Source organism: Glossina fuscipes, unplaced genomic scaffold (assembly GCF_014805625.2).
Source record: "Glossina fuscipes isolate IAEA_lab_2018 unplaced genomic scaffold, Yale_Gfus_2 61, whole genome shotgun sequence".
Taxonomy (NCBI): domain Eukaryota; kingdom Metazoa; phylum Arthropoda; class Insecta; order Diptera; family Glossinidae; genus Glossina; species Glossina fuscipes.
Genome location: NW_023998433.1, coordinates 3,889,646 through 3,916,053, shown reverse-complemented (window position 1 = coordinate 3,916,053; position 26,408 = coordinate 3,889,646). Strand labels below are relative to the sequence as shown.

General features: G+C 32.5%; 4 protein-coding genes across 13 annotated transcripts; 1 reads left to right on the top strand and 3 right to left on the bottom strand.

The window, feature by feature from the left end:
• The first annotated feature begins 391 nt into the window (after positions 1–391).
• Positions 392–2,950, top strand: LOC119637774. 9 transcript variants are annotated; one of them, XM_038034051.1, is made up of 4 exons: positions 392–577; positions 1,967–2,457; positions 2,528–2,665; positions 2,761–2,950. In XM_038034051.1, the coding sequence occupies exons 2-4, from the start codon at positions 2,290–2,292 to the stop codon at positions 2,848–2,850; spliced, it is 396 nt and encodes a 131-aa protein (XP_037889979.1). In that variant the 5' UTR covers positions 392–577; positions 1,967–2,289; the 3' UTR covers positions 2,851–2,950. The 9 variants fall into 9 exon arrangements, with proteins under 9 accessions (XP_037889979.1, XP_037889977.1, XP_037889976.1 ...); XM_038034049.1 differs by having other exon boundaries at positions 1,897–2,457; XM_038034048.1 differs by having other exon boundaries at positions 392–1,342.
• An 80-nt stretch (positions 2,951–3,030) lies between these two features.
• Positions 3,031–11,766, bottom strand: LOC119637771 (arrestin domain-containing protein 2). Of its 2 annotated transcripts, XM_038034040.1 has the most exons (4): positions 11,673–11,766; positions 4,075–4,615; positions 3,829–4,011; positions 3,389–3,772 (listed from the first exon to the last, which is right to left on the bottom strand). In XM_038034040.1, the coding sequence occupies exons 2-4, from the start codon at positions 4,531–4,533 to the stop codon at positions 3,389–3,391; spliced, it is 1,026 nt and encodes a 341-aa protein (XP_037889968.1). In that variant the 5' UTR covers positions 4,534–4,615; positions 11,673–11,766. The 2 variants fall into 2 exon arrangements, with proteins under 2 accessions (XP_037889969.1, XP_037889968.1); XM_038034041.1 differs by lacking the exon at positions 11,673–11,766 and having other exon boundaries at positions 3,031–3,772; positions 4,075–4,533.
• A 1,546-nt stretch (positions 11,767–13,312) lies between these two features.
• Positions 13,313–17,193, bottom strand: LOC119637773 (succinate--CoA ligase [ADP/GDP-forming] subunit alpha, mitochondrial). Its single transcript, XM_038034042.1, has 6 exons — positions 17,132–17,193; positions 16,997–17,059; positions 16,463–16,689; positions 16,172–16,402; positions 15,458–15,742; positions 13,313–13,732 (listed from the first exon to the last, which is right to left on the bottom strand). Exons 2-6 carry the CDS (start codon positions 17,031–17,033, stop codon positions 13,517–13,519), a joined length of 996 nt encoding a protein of 331 aa, XP_037889970.1. The 5' UTR covers positions 17,034–17,059; positions 17,132–17,193; the 3' UTR covers positions 13,313–13,516.
• Positions 17,194–18,440: 1,247 nt separating this feature from the next.
• Positions 18,441–20,589, bottom strand: LOC119637848 (GPI mannosyltransferase 3). Its single transcript, XM_038034211.1, has 7 exons — positions 20,341–20,589; positions 19,816–20,283; positions 19,631–19,759; positions 19,308–19,562; positions 19,056–19,253; positions 18,755–18,998; positions 18,441–18,688 (listed from the first exon to the last, which is right to left on the bottom strand). Exons 1-7 carry the CDS (start codon positions 20,466–20,468, stop codon positions 18,491–18,493), a joined length of 1,620 nt encoding a protein of 539 aa, XP_037890139.1. The 5' UTR covers positions 20,469–20,589; the 3' UTR covers positions 18,441–18,490.
• Between the last annotated feature and the right edge of the window lie 5,819 nt (positions 20,590–26,408).

Here is a 26,408-nt window from a genome sequence, read left to right as displayed (position 1 = left end):
CATCATATGGAGCGATGTTTGTTTTAAACTTTTCCGGCGATATATCAGAAGAATTCAGCTTAAAATTTTTTTTGAAAAATGTTGAATTCAGTTAGTTTCGAAGTGATACCTTTTTTCCTACACCCCAAGGAAGGGAAGGCCATTATGGATGTGCTGACTTCCATTCAAAAAGAAAGAAAACCAACTTACCTGACACTATAATAAATTGAAGATTTGACGCTATTTGCCTGCTTTATGTCCTGATATAATAATATAAGATGTCGAAACAGAAAGCTCCCCCCGGCCCAGTTATTTGGTTCCACGAGCGAGAAAGAGAAACGTGGTAACCCGAAGCAGAGTTGCCAGGGTAGTGCACGCAATTTCGTTTTTGAAAACATCTGTTTTGATTACATTAAGACTTACTTTAATAAGAAAACCCGGTTACATTAGAAAATCTTCATCTTCAAGTTGAGTAAAAAAGTTTTCATGTGAACGAGGTTTTTTGTTTGAACATAAGTAAAACTGACGGATTATAAATTTTCACAGACATATACCGAACAACATTACTGAAATGATTTTTACATTTCCCGAAGCTCACGTAATTTTTTTACTTCATTTTATTATCGCAGCGTTTGAAGCGAAATCTTCTGAGATTTTCTTGTTCTTCAAATAATTACAAGATAATGCAATGCAAAGTGAATTTCATAATGTTAAAAGTGATGAATTAAAAGCATATGAAAGTGTCGTATGAAAGAACAGAAAAGTTGCGAAAGTTGCGAAAACGTAGATTCATAATTTGGATGTGAAACAAAAAAAAAAGAAGAGAAGATAGCAGAATAAGCGCCAAACTGCGTGAATGGAAAAAGTCAAAAAGGCTGCGATCGTAAATAGACAATTTACGAAGTGTGAAATAGCGAACAGAAGTGGCGACATTAGAACAGACAAATCGAAGATGATCACGCACGTTGACATGAATGACTACTCACTACGTTCATTTTGAACAGATGATCGTTGCATCTTGTGTGCTTAAACATCAACAAACAATGAGAAGTAGACTTCTATATTGATGTTTGCGAATCAATATGTGCGAACCAAAGACCGCTGCCTACAATGTCAGACTTAGATCCATCATTAAAGGCGGGTGAAAAATATTTCCCATTGGCGTTACCCAAATTCGAATAACAATGTTTAATTACTGTGATCCCAAAGAAATTTTGAAAAAGTTATGTATAATAGTTCTTCGAATGTCTTAATTACTGAGTTCGGCAACAAAAATTGCAAAAAAGCAGGAAAAAAATTGGGCGATACATCATAAATGAAAATAAAAACCGGATGACTCTCATTGGATAGAATCTTATTAGAGGTACAATTGGCAAGTGAACGAAACCTTTCGGTTTAGTGTGTGATTAGATTTCGTGAGATCAAGAGCAAGGCAAACACATTTCCATTGAATTCTGCATAATTTCAGAAGGTGGTTATTTGAAATGTGCATATTTAGCCTTAATAGCACGAGATATAATTTAATTCCACAAAAAGGGTCAGAAACCCATGGAATACCATAATTGGATTTCAGGTCATTAGTTAATTGGAAACATTGTTTGGTAATATTTTCAATGTGAGCAGAAGGAGAAAGTTTCGAGCGTAGACCAAGCGAAAAAAATTTTTTTTGCTCTTCTGTACCCTAGATTACTTGATTATCTAAACGTAACTAATAACTATAAATAAATAAATGAATGGAATGTAATATTTGTGTAGACATACTGCTGAGCACCTCATTTTTAAATATCACAGATTTCTTAACAAGGGAGTGTCTCCTTAAAGCAAAAACAAAATTATCATCTTGGGTATTTAATTTTTTTTGTTAAAAAGGCAAATTTGTTTTTTTAATTTACGATAACTTTTTATCTCAATTTTTAGGTGGCTCTCCCAAATTAGTCTTATTTCAGCCAAAGAATGCAACTTTAATTTTACATCACTATTTATCTAGACCTTTACAGGCTTCTAATACACTCAACTTGTTGGCTTACTTACATAAAGGCCCCAGCGTGTTTTCTTAATATTTAGAAATATATATGCTGCAAATAATCGTCGAGTTAAGTAATTATTTATAACGTGAATATATATAAACCATTTTGGCTTAGTTCATCTAAAATCAATATCCAAAAGAAATAAAAATAAAATATTAAGACCTGCACGTCACACAGTTTGTGTACAGCTGATTAGCGATTGCCGTTAAGACATCCCTTATTAAGGCTCTTTGACATAACAGTTAACAATTTGTATGAAAAGACAATAACCTTAAAAAACGTTATGCTGTCGTACAAAGTTATTAGCTTTCTATACTTTTCAACATATTTAAATGCAAAATGCATTTGGTGTGCTTCTACCATGCAAGAAAAGAGTTTAGATGGTAAACTTTTACCCAAACCGGCCACATTTCATTTTCCCGAATACGCCTACAAAGAGACCAGCAAAAATGTAAAGCAAATCTATTGATTTTTGTTTGTTTATGCTACGAAAAAGGTGTTCGATTTTTTGCTTCTAATAGGAAATAACTTATCATGAATTTGAAGTAAACTGTGAACATCATACCAATTGTGAAAGTTTAGATGGTGCCGAGCGCAAGGCATGCGTTAGACGTTGTATATCATTTTCTTGTTATCAAGATATCTACGCCTTCGATGAGGTTCCGTAATGAGATAATCGAAAGCAAAGAAGTTTTTTAATGAAAAATAAAAATTTCGTTTTCTTTTTGTTTATTTTTTATTGTTTTTCGAATAGCTCGAAGAAGGTGAAATTGACGTGCGTTTAAATTCATTTAAAGGTTGTGTTATTCAAAGGACCGGCAATACGAATCGTCGCGCCACCTAGCATAGGGGACCTCGCTTGCAAATCGATGAATTCCTTCATGAGTTACACTGGAAATTCTCAAATTTATTAAAGCACTTCACCTAGGAAGCATTATTAATTGTGATCATTTCATGCATTATGTTTTTGATATAAAATAGCTCACAAAAGTCCAATAAAAATTTAAATAATACGTCGCTTGAGTACCATATGCGTATGCGCTTTATACATTTCTTTTTCATTTTTTATTTATTAAAATTCATTAGAAATTGTAAACGTAAAATCTAGTTTCAACAATATGTGGTATGGCTTGGCTTGCATTTTTATTATTACTGCCTTATTTAAAAAAAAAAAGCTTATTGCAAATACCGCGTGGGCACTGCCCATAGCAAAATGTTAACATTTCTATATCAAACATTATTGGTGGGGGAAGAAACTATTTTCTCTTTCTTTAAATAGGCATTAAAATTATTTAATAATAAACGTCAACTTGATTTACTTATTTAAGTCACTTTCGTTCATTGTGAGGCCCCAAAAAAGATACATATAAGTGTATTGTGCATTAATTCGATTCCGGTTTCTCATGCAGCCATGGACGAAAAATTGGCAATGTTGATGGATAATGTGTATCAGGTTTAAGTACCGAATCTGGCCATGTATTGGTAATATCATTGCCGGTGCTGCGGAATGGATACGTGCCCAACACTATGGGTAATTGCAGTTTAATTTCTTTTTCCAATGACTTGGGTTCAATTACAAAGAAAACATCATAAGAGATCTTTATTAAGTGGCAGCCATGCAAATTGGTGGGAGGCAAAGGCGGTACATAGAGACTATCATTTTGCCACTCATCTTTGCCGCCGGGACGTATTTTGGCACGCACCAAGACAGCTAACGCTCGTTTTTCAGTTTGTACTACTTTACCACGTGCCAAATATTCAATCGTCTGAAATAGCGTACACCACCAAGTTTAATACAAAATCTTTCAGAAATTCAACAAACCTCAGTTAATGATGCTTTTGTGCGTTTAATTGTGACGTTACTATGATTGGATATAAAAGCAGTAACCACAACGCTTTCGCCGGGGACGTAACCTCCGCGATCTAAAGCTACACGACATTTAACTAGACCGCCGCCAACACAGGCCACGCCCATTTTATGCTCTACCTCACAAGCAAATGGTTGCTGAAATTGTTTTTGATGATGAATACAAAATTAAATGCACGTTGTAACAATTAAAGGACTTACTGCCAGTACAGGTTTTTCCATGTTTAAGTCAATCGGATTCATAACAATGAAAACCTGATGATTTTTATGTATTAAGCCGTTCGGTTCTCTTAGAGCAGCTTTACAGTAGTATTGTATCCAGCCATAACGCCCTAAAAATGTTGATGGCAATCCCATCGGTAGGCCCAATTTAAAAGGAAAGCTATGTATACCAGGTGACAGCACCGAAGGACCCTGATCCACATCTCCTAATAGACGCATTCGAAAATCAATGTAATTCTCTTTGTCGTAAGTGCCTCGTTCTTGTCGTGCTGATCCGGCTCGCACTACACCCTCACCAACCACATGAAAATGTAAGCCCAACGCTGGTGTATCATCTTGCAATTCCAATAGTACACGGCCCGACAAAAATTGACCAGGAAAATACAGTAAGGACGTGTTATCGAAGATAATAAGAAACTTAAGAAGTTTACGGGGCATTATGCGTAACGTATGCACTTCGGTAAACGTTTTTTATACCACTTGAACAACTATAACATATTTCATATATCAAATCGTAGGGCTATAAAATTACGTAGTAAAAAAATGGTAAAAATAAAAAAATAGCACAATTAAATTAATTTTTTATATTAATTAGAAGTTTTGCCAATAATTAATAATTAATTTTTTAACAATTAAATTCAGAACATATAGTATGTAAATGATGAATGAAAAACGATCATCACAATCCGATTTAATTATTATTTTCATGTATACTTAGCAAAAGAAGGAACTGAATATATAGCAGGAGACTCTTCTTGAAATTCCATGTATTTTGTAAAGGCTGTTATTACCAGTTGGTATTTCGAATGTTTCTCTTGTTATTGCTGTTTAACACGCTTATGCGCTTATGAGATGTGTGTACACGATGTGGGCATGAAATGAAGGTCTAAATCTCACATCATCATCATCGACATCATCATGATTATTGCACTACTATAAACCAAATATAGAAGCTCGTGTTATGTATGTATGCGTAATTATATGTATATATGTGTAATTATATCAAGCAAAACTTGGCTTTTATAAAAATTAATTTAAGCTTTCAAATTTACTCTACGTAAAAAATAATTAGATTCATAAATCAATTGTACAATAACTTGTTGATTTTGCTCATGTTTTTGTTGAACATAGCTTCGCTAGATGCACCGAAGAACAAAGCATATCATCAATTACATAACTATTACTTTTCAACTTTGCAGTAGGCAATCAAAATTGGCTACCATGGCCAATTGCCTGATTAGCGTTAGTTCATTTTAACTTCCACTGGATAAAAAGACACGAACGGGTTGGATTAGCAGTAGGAAAAACAGATAAGCGTTGACGAAAAAAGGCTTTCAATGAAGGGCTATTTGTCGCATAAGGTACATTATGTGTGTTGATATATGTAACATCCAGAAAGAGTTGCGACAGACTCGCCCTTTATTGTACCTATTTGCTTTGTGACAAAAATAGATGAAGCATTGATAAATTTGCTTCATGTAAGTTCACATTTTGGACCATTGGCATATAATATAGTGCACCAGCGAACAGTGCGTACAGTGCAATAAGTACAGGCGAACCATAGAAAAGCGCTATTGAATCGATCGGTTTGAAACTTTTTTCTCTTTGCGTATAATGCCTTATTTTGAAAAATAATGTACATATATATAAATATATATATTAATAATCAAGTGGTGTAAAGTATTCAGTGGTGCGTCGCGTCGATCATAACGTTTGTATTTGTTCCTGCCTTTCTAGACAATGCTGTGCTGTGCTATAATAAAAACATTATCTATTTACTCAATAGATGGTTACAAATTTGTTATTTTCTTTCAAGTTCCAAACTTTATGATTATGCCTCAAAATACGAAAGAATCACAAAATCTACTTGACAATTCTTTATAAAAGCCTTTTGTGATTTAGGACGTCACTGTGATGTTCCTTCGAATAGCCTTAAAAAAGAAAGTAGAAAACAAAGTCACAAACTCTTTTGACTACCCAGCGATCTACATGCCAGAATATTGCATTATTAGACGCATTAAGGTTTCGCATCCAATTGTAGTTCTATCCTTCTATATATGGAATCCAGCTAATTAATGAACAATGCTTATGTTAATTGATTCTTGCTAGATAAATTTTAATAAATCTTCGTTTCCTTATTAACAATTAGCAAAAAAGTAATTACGTATAGAAATGGTTTTTTACAACATATTAAAGAAATATTATTTTATGCTGTGGAGATGTGATGTGTGATGTGTAAAAAGAGTCTTCCTTCGAAAATATGTCCAAGCTGTACGGAATAGCGAGAAAGTGCATTTCAAATAAAATAAAACTTAATTCTCATTTTGAAAGCGGAGATATTTTCAGAATGCGTATAATTCAATACGACTCGTCATTGCCTAAAAAGCACATATTCTTCCCCTGTCTCCCACGCTCTCTCTTTCCATCTTTCTTTAGCTGTATACATATTCATGCACCGCATAAAAAAATGCGTAAAACAAATTGCGTAAAACCAATCGAACAAATAAAAAATCAATTCAACGGTTTAAAAACAAATTCAAATGTACATAAGTCTTTAGAGTTTTTGATTGATATCGATAAACTTACTGCTTTTCATTTGATCAGCGAGTTTCCCTTGTTTATTTTTGCTATTAGCAATCTTCTTAATAAACTTATTAATTTTGTATTTTCTTCATTTTTAACTATTCTTATGTTCTTCGACACTTGAAGCAAGTATACGTTAAGTTTGTATGCGTATGTACGCAATATCCACAAACTGTTGAGAGATAATTAGAAAATCTTTTATTACACCTGTCGGTTCGTAATCATTTTCTGGACCGATTTAACCATGTCTGTTAATTTGTGTCTGCGCGTCTAACATCTATCTATCTAAGGTTATGCTCAACTTAATTATAAACTTATAAATTATAATTATCAACTGATTTCATTGAATGAAATTTGGTACATTGATTTGCTCTTGCCCAAGGGCAAACGTCCCTCCCATATGAAACTTGCTAGAACAAATCAACGCTTATGCAATGTCTAATTTTCATTCAAATTTGCTTCGCAAAGATTCCTTGAAATATGAATTTTTAAATGGGCGGCAAGATTTAACTTTTTGTATTTTATGACATGATGAATTCTGCTCAGTTCTTATATGGTAGCAAGATGTAATTCTGAGTAGTAGACGACGGGTATAGTTGATTAATTACATTCAACGCAGCGGTGCAGATATTCATTAATTAATTGAGCTACAATTTATATATAGTATACAACTGTAATGTTGTTATTTACTTACATTAAAAAATCGGTTTCCAAAAAAAATCGATTTACAAAAATATATATTTTGTACAGTGTTTTATACTAACTATACACAAAAGCTTGAAACGCGTTTAACGCTACAACTATCGAATGGGACAATTACACATTCTTCATGTTTCAAATTTCAAGTTACATAAAACAGTAAAGTTCCTAAATAATGAGCGGTCTTGTATTTAACTTAGAAATCCTTTATGTACATATGTATAAGTTTTTTCTTTTGTTTCTTTTTTTGTTATATGACTGATCACTCAATCGATATCTCCTATTCGTCTAATACGGTGACAGTGGTAAATACAAAGAACTGAGGGAGTACCCTAGTTGTTGTGTGTACAATCGGTAAGTGTTTTTACCTTTACCGACTGAGCTCTCATTATAATTACGACCAAAGTTAATTCGACCGCATTGAGATTTAAACCCACGAACGCAGACTTCGTAGTCGAGATTTTTATTTAGTCGGCTACTTATTTATGTGTTAGTAAACTGATCCGAACAATTTTTGAAACGAACGTACAGGTAATTCTGACGTATATTATGTCGGCTTTTTTCGAAATTGTTTAAGCTTCTTATTTATTGTGATTCCGGTATGCGCATAGATCAAAAACAATGGACTGTAGATCAAAATGGCTAATTGGTAGAAACAGGTATATTCAAGACATCGATAATTCCAGTGTTAAGATTTCAATGTGTAAGAACTTCGATTGTTTTATATGCCATACGATTTTATGCATAATCACATGAAGGTGAATATGAAAAAAATGCATTCTCAACACGTTTTATTTCATTAAATCAAAAAGTTATTTTGATTGGTATATATTTATTATAATTTTTCACTCTTCAGCCGATTACAAACGTTCTTATTCCTTTAATTTGCTGCATTCTACTCTTTAAACCATTTTATTTAATACCCATGACAAGAATTATTTTAATTATAAAGAAACCCGCATGAGGGCCCGAGCAGGCAAAGGATCTCGACTAACAACTCAACGATCGTGGGTAGACTTTTTAATAAAGCCGATAGCCTTAGATGCTAATGCTTTAAGATTTTAGTCTTAGAATTTATTACTTTTTCTAAATTAATAATGATAACAATAATAAATATAAAGAAACATTAACTATACCACGCTGTATTGCCATCGAAACGCAAAATGAATGGAAAATTTGGACACAATCGGACATAAGGACATACCAGAGCTAACGATTGGTAGATTGAGATGCCACGAATGCGAAGTAAATGTATATATAAAAATGGGCTTGTGTTATAAGCAAATATCAAAGTTCATAGATATGTGCACCTACACCACTTGTGTTACAGGGTATATTAAATTTGTGCGGACGGTAGGTAAGACTCAGAAGGGCTTAATATAGGCCCACCATTTATTATAACGTCCATCTGATGTCTGTCCATATATAATTATGTTCAAGCTACAGATCGCAGTTATTGAGAAAGGAGGACGATCCCTATTGCACTGCCCATATTTTGTCGTTGTAAGGAAAACTTGCAATTTTCAAATTTTCTTGACAAACGTCGTTGAGTAATAGTTTTTTTTGCATTCTAAATTGATGTGAAAAGATTGGATCGGCTGGGAAAATTTTTAAACCCCCTCTCAAATAACCGCTTCTATGAAAACTGGATCATTATATGATAGGAAGGTCTAATTTACAATACTGCATGGTGAAAATTGGTTAACAATAATAAATTGCCCAAAAAACCAACCTTGCCAAATTTCGAGCACGTAGGCCTATATAGTGGATACCAGCGCGTTCTAGGATTTGCCGAAGGGCAAAACCCTTATTTGCCCCGAAAGGACTAATTGTTAATGTATAAATAAATTAATAAAGTAATTTGACATAAAAATTAAGTGAACCAAACTTCAACCACATGACTCTATTGCTATGATCCCAGTTTATATAACATATCTCATGAATAGTAAGCGCTTCATAAAAAGGTTTAATTGTTAATACTTTTTTATTTAACATTATGAAAATTAATCCACAGTAGTGATTGTGCAATAAAATTAACTATATGGAATTTAGCTCACATAGGTCTATTTTTTAAACCCAAACATATATAAGCGTTGTCATAAAAAGTATACCCGTACTTGCGGAAAAAGTCTAATTTCTACTTTTTTATGACGGAAACTGAAAAATAATGAAATTTTTGCGAAGTAAATTAAATATGCTAAATTTTGATTACGTCATGTTATATTTTCGGCATCTTCCGGTATGCGCCCGACTGTAATGATCTTAGTTGCTTTTCTTATAACAACTCACCAAAATAAGATGACGAATGATCGAAAATTTGACCGATCCGAATCATTTTCAATAGCGTTCGTTCTCGACTCCAAACACGTGAAAGTGCCAAATTTCATAAAAATCAGAAAGTGACTCTTCATCGAATCAGAAAGCTACTGTGAATAAAATAGAATAAAGCTACAGTATAATAAAAAATAGGACTACCTCAAATAAAGCTGGGTGTTACATAGATGCTACAAGTTGTGTAGGGTATAAAAACAATTTTTTTTATAATGTTACGATGACTTTAAGTCTTAAGAAACCAAATCCGATAGATAATTCATTTATCATAAAAAATTTCTTGCTACAAACCACTACTATTTTTTCTTTCCACTTCATTCGTCTTTTACCGCTCTATTTATCTGAAGAAATTTTTTGTTTTATTTCATTGTTTCCATACTATTAAGAAATTCGTAAGTATATGCACATTTTCCTGTTCTATCTATGGATTTGATCGATTGCCTGTTCTCTAGGGAAATCAAGAGTTTGTGATCGAAAACTTTTGAATTAAAAGTGGATGAGTGCCTTGGTACTTTTTCTTTTGTTCTCGTCAAGTTAGGTTTAAAAACCCTGCTAGGAAGGTTATAAGTCAAGTTTACTTTTTGCTTTCCTAAAATGTTTCTAAAACATCGAGAACACGTGCAATAAGCACAGTGCAATTGACAAATCGTCCACCTTACCATCTTATTGTCAGTAAGGCTGCATACGTTCATTATTAAAAAAACAGCAATGATTTTACTATAGCCACGCTTTATTATCAGCAAATAAACTTTCCATTCAAATAGTTATTTAATTAACTCTTTTTTGGTTTTAACAGATTCATGCAGTCCATGTATTGTACAAACTTGCAATAACCAAAAGGTTTATGATATCTTCGCATTATCTTCAGCTAATGTATTCAATAACGTTAGAAAAATTATACACAAAAGGCTTAATAACTGGTTTTGCAGCCCAATATAATAATATTGTTTGAGCTCAAAGCAAACTGATATCACACACATATTCAATACAATCACATTTGCAAAATTTTCTAAACAATAAATAAAATTGCATTTGAATTTGTTGCTATTTTTCTGCTTTATAATCTTCTTTTTTGTTTTATTTTATTACATACGAACTTATATAAATTTCCAATCATTTGCCTATCCGACTATATAAGAGGCAGACAAAGCTGTTATATGTATATATATATAGAAATGATTGAAAAGGAAAACATTTAGTAGTTTCCATAAACTAACACGATTTGAGTAAACTTTTTTTCAATGTAATGCGATAATTATTGGAAAAGCAAAAATTCTTTTTCAAAATCGTTAATATCATTAACTTTGAAGAAAAGAAACTAGACTGGTTTTTAAAACTATGTTATTTGTTGCTTTGATTTTTTGTGTTTAGCGGAAGTTTTGAAATAAATTTTTCTGTTTTTTTTTTTTTATTATTATTTAATCTATCAGAAAAGCGGAAATGTATGAATAGTTAATAATCTATATAGTCGTTCGTCGCTCATCTCATATCTATATGAACATATAATACATAAGCATCGAACAGACAAACGATCTCTTAGTTATGTGTACGCTATGCAACGTTATTCATAAGTAAATAAAACTTGTTTGTAGATATATAAATATATATACGCGCTTAGCTCACGTAATTCACATTCAACTGGTTTTACAGGGTCTTGATAGCAATGTTTACGACTAAGAGCTCTGTTGCATTTTAAGTATTTTAACTTCCCGAAATAAATGCATTGAAATGTTCCGCTTATAAAACTTCAACGCATTGACATTCAATACATACGCAGGTATGCGCAAAACCACTTAAAATAGTATGAACACGCAACGAGGGTGCTTTAAGTCCGGATTGTTTCGCTGTTATTGTTTTGCTTTTTGTTTTTTTTCAGCCACCTTCTTCCACTCTATTGACATTTTTCCTCTCTAGATTATTTTTACAGATTATTTAAAAAAATTAAATAAAAAACCTAGACTCACTTATGTTATAACAATAGCGCAGAAAGCCAATTCTTTACTGCTTTGACAACTACTCATAAAGGCTCTCACGTTTAAACTAACTAACTGTCCAATTTTGTACAGTTTTGTATATTCTCGATATAAACACACTTGGAGCTTTCGACGAAATTATTTGTGCGAGAAGAAAGAATAAAAACTCTCATAAGAGAGTATAACAATTTTTTAAGATCTCAAATTTTTTATAATCATTAATGCCTTTTTTCGGTTTACGAAAATGAGACAAAGAAGAAGATAAGCCAGAGAGAAGAGAGAAAGAAAGATGCTTAATCCCACACTCTATACTGTCACATACATGGCACATCTTAAAGTTTTCCAATTTATTGCTACTGCCCTTGGTTCAATTTGCATGCATTGGATCCTTCAACAGATCGGCATATTTATCGATTCTCTATAAACATGCTGCAGGAAACACTTGTCTTCAAGAAGCTACAATTTTATCATTATTATATTTATATACATGTATACGTGCTCATAAGATCGATTGACCGACAATGTATAATTAGGCAAGACTGTTTTGTTAACATTCTTTTCTTTTTTTTTTTATTAAAATTGCGGCGAATTCTCAAACTGATTGAACTGATTTATGAACATAATGCATAGATTGTAATAAAGAAAGAATATAGTAACAGTATAACGATTTAAGCAGTTTCATGGTCGTAATCTAAGAAAAATAAGTACTTACTTGAAAAAATGGAGAATATACATTTGAATCTGACGAATGGAAGGAATTATTAATTTTCAAGGCAATAATTATTATGTAGACCGGCGGATAGCAAACAAACATAGCTAAATAACTTCTATTATCTACACATAGAACATATCATGGAAACATTTCTGATTATTTTATGAGTCACTTTTTACCTAAATGACAGCCGCCTGAGTGGCCGAGTAGGCAAGAGTCTCGACTAGCAACTCAATGGTCGTGGGTTCAAATCCCAAGTGCGGTAGAGTTTTTAATAAAGCCGAAGACCTTAGATGCTAGTGCTTTTAAGACTTTAGTCATAGAATTTATTCTCTGGCTAAGTTTATAATAATAATAATAATAATAATAATAATAATATCTAAATGAGTCTCACAAGCATTTAATAAATGTTGTCATTTGTATGCAAGCGATTAGAATGATTATCTCTGAGAACAGAAATTACAGAATTTACATTACTCTTCACTTTACTCATATTCTCATATTAGCTACGCGCATTACGCGTATTTTAGAAGTACTACACCAATCAGCGTAACTCAGAATGATTTTTAATTAATGAACTAAGCCTTTCCTAAGCTTTTTTTCTGAACACCATGTCATTTCGTTATTTATTTTATTCAAAATTGCCATTATAACCACACATTAAAGAAGCATATAAGTGTGGGTAGGTTAAATAAATAATAAGTCTTATATACAATTATGTTTTTAAACAACAAATTTATTTTTAATAATTTTTTCTTAAATTTGATTTTGCTTTGTTCAGTTAAATTTTTGTTTTTTTTGCAACAAGTGATTCAAAAAATTGGTAGATGAAAATATGCATTCATATATATTTTGTGGAACCTTATTTAATATATATGCTCATCTTCTTTCTTGTTTTTATGGCAGTTCAAAGAAAATATTTTTTTTACTGTTCATCCATCTGCTAATTATTTAAAAAATATTGGCTAAAGGCAATAATAGCATTACATTATTTCGATTTATATACGGATGCAATTAAAAAGAAATAAAAAAAAAAACTTTATTCTTATTGCAATATTTTGTAAAATATAGTTCATTTCATTAAGCTTTTCTCTTGAATTTGCCCTTGTTGCAAAGTTAAAATCTAAACTAACTCTAAACGTTTCATTTCCTTGTGAAGTTCTTTGCCCATTTGAGCAGGACTCCGGGTAACAATTACATTAGCTTTCTCCAAAGCTTTGATCTTATCACCAGCACCTCCTTTACCACCAGAAATAATAGCACCAGCATGGCCCATTCTACGCCCAGGTGGCGCCGATAAACCAGCAATAAACGAGACTACAGGTTTAGCTTTCATACCCTAAAAAAAATTCATTTCTTTAATTACTGCTTAGTACTGATCATTACGTAGTTTATGTTATTACAAAACTCCAAACATTATTGTTATCCTAAATAATAATGTTAATGTCATATCTTATTAATTTCCTGTAATAATATTTTTCACATATTTGTATACTCATTAACGAAGAATAAGAGGTGTATTCATTTCGTCGAAACGTTTACAAATTCAGCAAAAACATTGAAGTTCTTACAAACAGCTTGCTATTGAAAATGGTTCAAAGCGGTCAAAAGATGCACATATAGCAGCACATACACTGAGAACGCCTCTGTTTTTAAAAATTAATAAAAAATTGATTTTTTGCTCAGTACTTATAAACTGCAGCAGATAAATCTACAAAACTTTGAACGTATATTCTATGGGCGATGGTGCCTTACTTAAAATTGAATATGCTTACCCAATATTATAGTGTATCAACATTTTATTTTTAAATTCAAATTGCACCTGAGCATGTTCGTCTGCTCGTGTTTCTATCTACGGTAAACATTCTATCTTTTGAAAATACGGAAATATCGTCTACAAACTTGCAAAAGTATATGAAAATTACCAAACCCGTAGCATCCACACTGTAAACACTTTTCCGTGTCTTTTGCTCGTTACCCATAAACATACAACATAAACACCATATAAAACTCCAATATTATTCTGAAAAAAAAAAAAAAAAACCGACGCGCCACCTAATATTATAGAGTACGACAATGTAATTCTTTTCCTTCCTGTTAGTCTATGACGTATAAAGGATTCGGTCATTACCGAATATAATTTCCTTGCTTGTCAAATACATTTTTTCGATTCCAAAAAATACATATTACTGTAAACAAAATTTTAAACTTTCTTACTAAAAAAATAAAAATTAGACTTATGGTATTTAGATGTGGAAAAACTAAGTTCAACAGAAAGGAATCTCTTCTTCTTTTAAAGAAATCAAAACTATCAAGTAACTTTCTCAATAAACGAATTGGATCACAATACTTTCATCATCATTTTGGAAGCTGGTTCGTGGCTACACGTGTTTGGCAAAAATTTTCAAGCATTGCATTCAGTTATTTAATTACCGCATTGCGTGACCGACACATTATGTGTCAATTGCATCAAATCCCTCAATGACGATGCAAAACTCTTTATTATGATTACAAATTTTTTTACAGTTTCAATAGGAAGTTTTTAGAACTCTCCCCCTGTCGTAACCAGAGTTAGAATTATTAAAATTAAAATTGTACCACAATCATAAATTGACTGGGGTTAATTCATCACAAATGTACTTATGTACAAAAAATTCTTATCCGGAAAAAAGCCAACAGAATGCTCATCCAGTTCTTAATAATCCTCATGTTTTCAAATGTATAATCGTAAATAAATCCCTATATACAAACGATATTGATAAATTATTATCACGCTTAAAAAGTGGTTCGAACAACTATTGGGATACGATTATCAAAATCAAAGTCGACAACCCAAAATGTACACCCACACAATCCTTGAAAAAGAGTGGAAAAAGTATATAAAAAATGTCTTCTTGATATTTCAGAAAGTGTTGTTACATTATAAACACGTTTGACATCAAATATTTGTTTGTAATTACGCGGCATAGGTATAAAGTGAATATAGCATCAATAATGTAGATTAATAAACAAAATTATCTTATTTTATAACACTTTAATTTCTTTTTGTACTTGAAAAACTTACCGTATTAAAATATGATAGATATTCGGCTGCTTTTTCTTCAGCAACACCACCAATTTCACCGATCAAGATAATACCCTTGGTATCTGGATCTCTAAGGAAAATTTCGAGACAATCAATGAAGTCGGTACCATTGAATGGATCGCCGCCAATGCCAACACATAACGTCTGACCTAAGCCAACTTCAGTTGTTTGATTGACAGCCTCATAGGTCAAGGTACCCGATCGGGAGACTACACCAATTTTGCCACGTTTATGTATGTGACCGGGCATGATGCCAATTTTACACTATTATAAAGCAAAACGACTTTGAATGAATATTCTATACAATAAACCGTTAAATAACAGTTCAATTAAAGAGAAACACAAAAAGTGTAACGTAATGTTTTTTACAAGGCATATTTCTATACTTTGACGGAAGAAACTTCTATTACAATAAGTAAAATTCAAAAAAAAAGAGATTTTTTAAATAATCTACTAAAAAGACTGCTAATCTGCTAATTTATAAGACAATGTTGTTCCTTTCTTTGGTTATTAACTCTAACCGTACCTTCACCTATTCCAAAAATGATTACATAAACTTTGAAAACTGTCTTCAGCACTAAAAATGTGAAGTCGAAAAAAACATTTGTGAACATTACTGAATAGAGGTCCCTTATCATCACTGGAGAAATCCAAAGTCTTCATCTTCAGTAAAAATAAACAATGCCTACTTACTCTTTCAGGGGCAATGATGCCTGGACAATTAGGACCAACTAGACGAGATTTTTGTTGAGTCAACAGAGCATGCTTAACGCGCACCATATCATGCTGTGGTACGCCCTCGGTAATGCAAACAATTAAAGGAACTTCATTTTCCAAAGCCTCCAATATAGCAGCAGCTGCACCCGCTGGTGGCACATAAATTACGGTAGCATGAGGATCAGTCGCCTTTTTCGCTTCGGCCACCTTTCAATGAAATAAAAATAAATGCTTGTGTTGCAGTGGAAATTTCTTTCATTCTCTTACATTTTTAAACACAGGCAAACCCAAATGTTGAGTACCGCCTTTTTTTGGTGAAATGCCACCCACTAGTTTCGTGCCATATTCCAAAGCTTGTTGACTATGGAAGGTTCCCTGCTTGCCGGTGAAACCCTGACAGATGACACGTGAATTTTCCGTCAGCAATAAATTAGGTCGAGTTTTGTTGTATTGCGTGCTAGCAGCAGCATATCGCACAGCGGTTACTAAACTATCTGCAAAGAAATTCGTTCAACTAAAAGCTTCGTCTTAATTATATTAATAATCAAGTTCCTTGAGGTAAAAATGAATAAAATGCAAAAGGCAGTTCAACATTAAATAATTTCATTCAAGGTCTTTGCAGAGAAAATGCTGCGATTAATAATTGTTATTCAATCACCAATTACATTACGATACTTTTTCTTTTCTGTTTTTATTAAAAACGAGGAGCATTTTCTTAATTTGCTCACAGCACTTATATAATATCTGTATCGACTTTTTATCTCAACTTTTTCTTTTGTTTTTAATCTCTTCTAAACTTACCACGTACTTTGAGCAAAGCTCTCGAGGAAGCAGCCATTGTCAATAATTCTTTTTGTGTTCTAGCTGTTTCTTACAAATTGCAAAAATTATCGAAAAATATTCTATCGAACAACTTACTTAATAAAAGTAACTTGCCTGTTCGCTTTTGCTCGTCTCGTACGGAAGTTTTTCCTTTTCTTGTTAAATGATTAAGAGCAAGAAAAATACGCTATTGTTGCCACGCGAAGAAATATGAACAAACCCTATGAAAAATTGTTTATTTTTCATTCCGTGGGCTTTTATTTGAAAACTGCAAGAACATTAATTCAATCGAAACTATCGCTGTCCATCACATCGTTAGTCGGTCGAAATCACTTTCAGTCTTAGATAACTCTTGTAACTAAAACGAAAGCTGCAATGAATAGCTACCTCTTGTTAATAAACAAATTTCTTATTCACTAGTTTTAAGGGTGTTTGTGGAACGTTTGTTTAAACTTATCTTGCATTTAAAACATAAGTGCCATAACATAAGACATAAGCTTTCCCTTGCCTTTTATTGTGGTGATAAGAGTCACTAGAATAGTCAAAGAATACGATCGTGGTTAAAGCCTTGCATTTTATTTAAATTTCAAACAAATGCAATAAACAAAAATACAAAGAAAAAGAGCGCTGCCTAACTCAAAACACGTATTATGATCGATCCTTTTTAGTCATCGTCGATAATCGTCGTCTCAATAAGTAAAAAGAAAGCAACACACAATCACTTCGAAATCGAAATATAAAATTAGTCAAGATACATATATTTCATTGGGGTCTTTTTTTCATACTTTTAAATATTTTAACTGAAAAAACCAATACAGCATATCTCTGGTTTCTTTGATAGGTCTAAAAACCCAAGAAGCATAAATAATGATCTTTTATTATTTATCTAAGAGTCTGTATGTGTCGATTTTTGGATTTATGTTGATGATACTAAAAGTTTAAAGTTTAAAATCAAAATTATTCCTCTAGACAATACTAAAAATAGACAAATTGACACGCAGCAAGCATAGCTCATTCAATTTCACTATTCCAATAGTACGGACGAAAGTTTGTAGAGTTTTCGACGTACTTTTTTATGCTTGCCGTAAAGGTGTAATCTTTTACAAGTCGACACGATTTATTTATTTAAAATTGCATTTAAAATATAAATCCTTGCTGAAAATTTTATTAAAGTTAATCATGTTATGCTATTTTTTTGAAGAAACATTTACTTAACCATATTGAGTTCCTAACTTTCGGCATTATGAAGTTTTTATTTCATTACCAAAAAACAATAATAAGTAAGTGCATTCATAAGCAATTACACATACACTACTTGCACTTATATATATAATTATATATATATATATATATATATATATATATATATATATATCTATGAAATATGCCTTAATTAAAATGTTTGTACCCACATACAGTCATCATAATTTTTTAAGACTCTTTTGGTTTTGAGCCCATTTTTCTCTAAATAAATTAATTAAACATATTCCCATCTACTCCAAATTCATCTTCGCCATCAATAAGATTATCTTCGTTTTTATGCTCTTTTAGGTCACTCAGCTGCTTAAATTGTTGCTCTTCTTTATATTCTTCGCGATTGTATACATTTTGTTCATCTCCGCGCAGACGTTGATATACTAATATGTTTTTACCAGTTCGTGCTTGGGTGTACTGTAAACAGGCAAAAGAAATTCAAATCAAGATTTTTTGCAATTTATTCCACGTCTTACGCATTACCTCTGCATTCACCACAATGTATAGCCGTTTATAACCGACTAGAAACTCCTTAATTTGCGTAGCCAGAGGTTCATAAAGCACGACATGTGTTGGTTTGACAGTCGGTGGATAAGACGGTACATGCGAACGTAGCCAGTGCATCGGCGAATCATAAAACTGGTCAGCTTCATCTTTATAATTGACTTTTTGTTTCAAATTTGGTTCGCAAGTAAGGAAGCGCATTGTAATGTTTCGATGAATGTGACTGCAGTTAAAGTTTATTTACACACAATTCTGAAAATAATTTCTTTAAAAGACCAACCTATAATATGGTGTAGAATGGCAGGGCATTAAAAAAAGGATCCTGGCGGGATTTTTGTGCTCGTCACGATATTTATAAGCAATGTTTTGCAATTTATTCATTACTTCGAGGGGTCCGCGTTGATGTACTGTGCTCAAGTAGAAGGCGGGAACGGCATTACCAATAATTAAAAGCAAAGCTGCGCACCATAGTGACACCCTATAAATAAACTTATATAAGTTACTTAAGATATAAACGTAAACGAATAGTTACTTTGACGCATTATAACTCCATTTAGTTAATGTATCTGCAGTTATATAAAGACATAATGGCAGTAACACGCCAACAAAACGGAATTCCTTATGTTCTACTGCACTTAAAACCAACATAACTATAAATATAGTTATTAGCAGAACCTTACGTGTGGGATACGTTTTTCGATGCCTTATAGTTTCAATTACACCAAACAAGAATGGTACGAAACTAATACCTAATACGGTAGGCAAGCCTATTGTAAAGTACCAATGCCTAAAAAAACCAACTGAAGTGTAACTGCACTTCTCGACTATCCGCATTCATACATGTTTGCAACTTACCAAGCGTGTGAACCATAAAAGCTACCAACATTATAATAAATGTTATATTTCAGAAATTCGTAAGGAGTTATCAGTAGCTGACCGTGCATTAAGGAATCAATACTAATGCATATAACACATGTAACCGCACTAAAAGAAAAGATCACATAATGTTAATTCTTTTTTTTTCTTTGCTTAAAACTTACCCAATTATTATAAAACGCTTAAAAATTAATTGCGTCAAAGATAACTTTGATTTTTTTATGTGATAAAATACCAAAGGTAACCACAAAATCACACTTGTTGGTCTGAGAAAACAACACAAAGCAGCCGGACCAAAGTAGAGAATACCCTCACCCTGCCATGGATAATAACTTAACGCTATGTTGGTTAAAGAAATCTCTAACGTATTAGAGAGTGTGCGGGAGGCCATATAAAACCAAAACCAAGATACGACTATGCAAAATAAAGCCCATTTTTTCTTCCCGGACCATATAAAAAACCTATAGTCGGAATAAGTTGATAATATAGCTTGGAAAACGCGGGGCGTTAACACCAGTGTATATACGGTATCCAAATTAAGTAAAGCCAAAATTTTAAATATGCTAGAAATAGCTAAAGGATATATATAATTACGAATTCCCTGTTTCCATTCCCATGTCAAGTAACCATAGCTAAAAACAAGAATTGATATTAAATATTGTTGATTTTCAATTAAATTATCTTTTTACCCAAAAGCTATTTTATGAGCCACTTCCAAGCTTTGCCAATATTCATCGGGGACATAGAAGGTTTGAACCACAAATACGGAAAACAAACGTACTGTGAGCAAAACAAGAAATATTGTCACCAAATTCATCTTAAAACGGTCGGCAATTTGTATTATTTCACAAAATCAACTAAAAATCTCACGTAAAACGTGTATTTTATATCATTTTTATAATCATTTAAATTTTTAATTCAATCTTTATAGATTCACAACAAATGTAGACGGTGAGAAAAGGCGCACTAAAGAGGAATTCGAAAATATTTTGTCAAACTATAGTAAAAATAGACAAACTTATTTTCACTTTTTATGTTATATTTGTTATTAACGTTATGCAGCAAATTTTGAATTAGAACAGCTAAAAATAATTTGTAAGCAAAAACTTAAAATAAGTGGCCCGGCTTGTTGTTGTTATAAAATACGAATGAAAACTTAGTGACGTCACTAATAAAAAACTGACGCTCAGTTGTATAAACGTCTGGCAGTACTACTGTTGCAGCGTTGTAATCAAATGAACTACATAGCAGCTTCAGCCCAGCGACAATAGCACAAAACCTAAGCACAAAGGAACCGCTAGGGCAAGAAATGGTGATCGATTCTTTTAAATCTTAAAGTCATTTTTCTAATTTATGTTTGCCTTACACTAATTTACATTTTTTTTATATTATGTGAATTGTAATTTTGCTTTATTCCATGCATTATTTTGTAAGAAATGAAAAACAAGCAATAAAAACCATTTATTTATAGGTGAAATTGTTCTACTGGAGAGTCGTAGATAGTAATTTCTACATTATGGATCGACTAAAAAAAAATAAAAAGACTCTGGATGGTGTCATAATATTGATGTAGATTTGGAGGATTAACGAAATTGTTACTTTTTATAAATTTGTTTTTCATGTTTATGCTGATTTCATTATTTTTGGTTCTACAATCGTATGTTTGTCTTTTTAAAATCAATATGGTAGCGCTGCTATCCACTTTGTTTGTCAGTTGGAAGTTTTTAACAAAATCTTACGGTAAAACACATACTTTGTAAATATTTCCAATACTCATGTTCGGAGCGTCTGAAGATATGGACACCTTGGAAGTACCTGGAGGACGTAAAATATTTAACTTTATTAAGAAACTAAATTAACCATCTAGTTAGCCTTCTAAACAAAAAAGACGAGCCGAGAGTCTTGGCTGTGCGCCATTGTCGCCAAGTTTACAACACTTCTCAAATTTTTCATTACAATGCATTGATAATTGAGAGAAGCTTAAAAAAAGAGCCACTTTGACATATGTGTGTTTTGTATAAGCAACGTTTATATAGTAAACAGCCTGCAAAATGAAATGAAAATTTTTAGAATTTATATTAAAGCCGTAAAATGATAAATGAATTTGAATGTTGAAACAATTATAATCGATTTACAAGAAATATACATTTAATTGCCAGTATATAAAAAGTGTTTTTCAATTAAAAAGGGGAGTAATAATCTATGTTTATTCAATTTTTGTGTAAATATTTGTGTGAATCATAACTTCAAAAAATTATTTACCTTTTCAAAATTTTTACAATGATAATAACACAATAATCTTCTAGCTTGATCATACAATTGGGAAGCCTCCATACAACTATCAACACCATCATCTTCATAGATCTCCTTCCACTTTGTAGTGGAAGCTAATGTTATGCAGCGCTGCATAATCGTTTGTGACTCTTTCCAGCTTTTCCAGGCTGTACCAGCTCTTCTTGCATAATAGCCTAGTGACCTAGAGAAATTTTCATACATTGCAGTTAGATTTTCGAAATACTAATTGCTGTAACATTAACATTTATACCCACCAAAGCATCTTTCCACAACGTTCTTCGTCTTGCAACGGATTTCCTTGTACTTTTTTTTAATAGATTCACCGAACATCCATTATCATCTGAAAAAAAAATTAGAAAGGTGTAGTTTTTTGGCGTTTTAACCTTTTTTTTACTGCTTAACGAGCATCCAAGCAATGTTATTATGCCAAGTCCAATGGCATTCCAGGTAAACTCTTTTGCACGAGCGCCTTCACAATTGCGAATCATGGGACGATCCAGGAAATTTGAAGTTGGTTGCCATGATTTTCAGCATGATCGAAAATTTGGAAATAAATATTTATATATATTTATCTGTTTATAATTTAAGAATTTAATACACAAGCCCTTCATGAGCTAATTTCATATATATGTGGAGGTAAAAAGAAGTTGCTAATACACAACTATTCAGATTACTTATTATCAGTCCGTTTAGGCTGTGTTTTCCTTTTCGATTAATGAATTGCTTCATTTTCCGCTGGCTTTGTGCTCCATTAACATATCGTTTATTGTAAAACAAAAAGTTCAATTCCTTAGTAACTGGACTACAAAATTTTTGGTAAAGCCACAAGTTCGTTTTCACGCTTACGGTTTCCAACTCTCGTAACATGCCGAGTACGACGGTTAACAACATGCTTTATGCACACTTACGGTATCGTCCCATCGGCCAACCATTGACAAGCCAACAGCTTTAAAGTCATAGTTAAGCGCAAAGCCGGCTGTATATATGTACTCTCCATGCCGCCACTCATACCAGTTTTTTCCAAAACGTAATGAAGTGCCACTTTGGAAAAGCAGAACTTCTGTATAAATCCACGTACAGGAATATCAGATATATTTATACGTCTTCATAAATACTAGAAACAATTTACCTTACTTGTTTTGAGGTAGCGTTATTTAATCGGAGGCATCCCGCAAAACCTTTCTCCCTTGTATCGTGGTGATCTTTTTTTGCGTCATGAGGGTCATTGTTCTCCTCTTCAATGAACCAGCATAAAAGGAAGTTACAATGCATTGTGCTGCAAATGTATACATTGATTGATATTTTAAAGAAAAATTGTACCTACGTTTGCCAACTTTTTTTTTCTTTTTCTTCACAATTTAGAAATTTTATTTCAGATAAATATTAATTTTTTAAAATTTTTGAAAAAATGAATTATTTCTAATACCTGTCTGTATTTTTTTGTTTACTGCCGTTTTTCTACAAATGCAACTTTAAAATTAAAATTTGTTGTAAATTTTCTTGACTTGAATTAAAATATTTAATATAATTCGATTTCGTTTTCAATTGGAAAATTATACTTATTTGTTAAATAACAACCTCGTAACCTCATTTTTTTTAAATATATTAATGAGCCTTTCTTTCTTTTTTGTTTTGTTTTGCAACTGGATTTTTGGTAACTGTTCCGCGGAGTGGCATCCATAACAGCTAATATAACATCAGCCTCTCTCCCTATGAGACGGGGTCAGATCGGATTATTGAATATGTAGATGACTTTGAGGATTATTATGGGAACAAAATTGAGAAAAACAAGAGATTGGGGTTGGCTGCGCATGATGTTGAATTAGCTTCCTCATCTGCTGGTCCAACAGTACTTGATAACCAAGTTGTTAATAAGGCTTTTGACTTGGGTGCCAAAGACATTCCAAATCCTGAAATTAACTTATATGACTATATTATTCAGTGTAATTTCTTTGTATTTGTTAAAAATGCTGAGGGCAAACACAGGAATATCTGTTCTGACTTTTTTTTTTATAAGCATCTTAAAAGTTTTAATATTGATGGCTTAAAAGAGCTTAAAACAGTTAGTATTGTTAGAGCCAAATTACTGTTCAGTCGTGCTCTTCGTATTAATAATTTTATAAAAAATAATAGTTTTAAAAAGATAAAGCTTAAAGCTTACAGTTCGAGCTCTCTTACGGAGAGATATTGAATTATCCCTAATGTCCCTATTGAGTATGCTGTAAATGAGATTGTTAAAAACACGATGTCCGATATATCCATATCGAAAAAAGTATTCTGACAAGAAGGAGGGTTTTATCCCGATAAAATTGGATAAAAATTGGTTTCAAAGGAGAAGCCCTCCCTAAGTCGATTAAGTTCAATTTTTGTAAGGTCCCAGTTAACTACTACGTCCGCACTTTAAAACAATGTTTTAATTGTGGTAAATGTGGGCGTTCCTTCCAGCCAGGGAGAACAGATGCCTTAATTGTGGCAAATCTCCTAAGTTTACCGAAGATTGTCAAACGATAAAGTGTCCGTCCTGTGATTCAAGTGAAAACCGCACTCTGAACAAGCCTTGCTTGAACAAAGAGCACGAATTAGCTACCAATAAGATTGTGGCTATTAAAAACTTTTCCTCCAAAGAAATCAAAGAGAAGCATTGTTCAAATTACTTTCAATGTCTGGACGATATTCCTATGATTTTAACAAAAAAAAATTTAATGTGATTGTAAAAAAGGAAGTCTTTTATTTCCAAACCGTTTCCCATTTCACCCCCAAAACAATTTATAACAAAATGTTAAAGGCCAGTTATTTCTAACAACGATTTGTGTTCTTTGGAATTGGAAATTGGTTTGTCTCTGCGATTGAAGATTGTATCCATCCGATGATCCCTCAGAATCTTATTATTAAATTTGCAGAAAAAATTTCTAATTACGCTAATTTTCGCTACGATCACGTGCTTAGTAAATACTGAGCAGTTAGAAAGGCGAAGAGAATTAAAGAGTTGTGCGATGATGGTAAATCGCGTTTTTTCTGTAATTATATCAATGGTCATCCATATTTTGGTCAAAACTTAAATAGTTATGCTGTATGGAACGAGCATGGTAATAAAAGACATTTAGGTGTATGATATATTCAAAATGTCAATCACACTACAATATCTTCAATTCCTTTCACTTTTCTCAATAATACAACCTTCTCTTTATGTGAATTAATGTAATGTTTTACAATCCAGAAATAGAGCTACCGCTGCAGTTTGTAATGGAGTTAGGTATAATATGGTCAAGGCACTGTCTGTCTACGAATATGCGCGTTAATTAACTATCTTTCTTCATAGCTGGTCTAAAGAGAGCTGGTAAAATGGTTGTTATGTTTTCCCTGGATATTAACAAAGCCTATGATTGTGTCAACTTGATTAAGCTTGGTAGAATTCTTTTAAACTTTTCGATTCCTCTTCAAATACGGCTGTGGATACTAAATTTTTTATTCAAGCGTGTTTTAGTAATGGGTACAGAAAAAGTTGAAGTGTATGGTGGCGCTCCACAAGGCAATTGTTTGAGTCCTATATTCTTCAATCTATACACAGCTATTTTGCATGGTCTTCAAGATGACAAAACTCACATTTTTTCATATGCAGATGATTTCTTAATTGTATCTGGGACTTGTCCTCTCCAGTGGCCGTAGATAAAGGCTAATCTTAGCAAAACAAATACTATTTATAACTAAGGTTCTAAACGCGAAGTAAGCTCTTTATTAAAGGAACTAAACTTAATCAGTTGAAATCTTTTTGATTTCTTAGTAACATTTTAAATGACAGCCTAATTCTTCGTACGCGTTATGAGAAAGCCTTCAAAGATTGGCAACCTGGGATTAATATTACCAAAATTATGAGTAACTAACGAGAAATTGCCTCCCAAAAAAACTTTGACAGTGTACAGGCCTAAGATCAAATTTGCAAAATATATTCAGAAACGTATAAAAAGATTCAAAAATAGAATGTTAAAACGTTGCACTGAACTGAATCTCTCAACTCCTCAACATATTCTCAATGTGATTTACAGTGAATGGCACGTTTCCGAAAGAACTCTTTTTTGTTTTGGTAAATAGTTAATTAAGATTGAGATAATGAATTTCTACTTTTCCCAGAAAGTCCTATGTCAGTGATATTGTTCCTTGCAGCTACATATTTTGTTATCAAAAACTACTTCATATTTTTGACAAGATAAATGCAATTTCTCTCTGCGATTTTTTTACCAACAAATGTAGAGACTTCACGAATATTCTTGAATCGACCTCAGGTCAAAGCAAATGTCAATATCTCATGTATGAGGATCCTATGTCAAGAAAAGCTTCTTCTTTATTACAACAAAGGCCATGCCACTGACGGTTCCTTTGGATATAATATATCTGGCTTCTCGGTACTGAGGCGTCTGTCTAAAATAACACATAGAGTCAAAGATGCGGAGGAACTTTCCTCGAC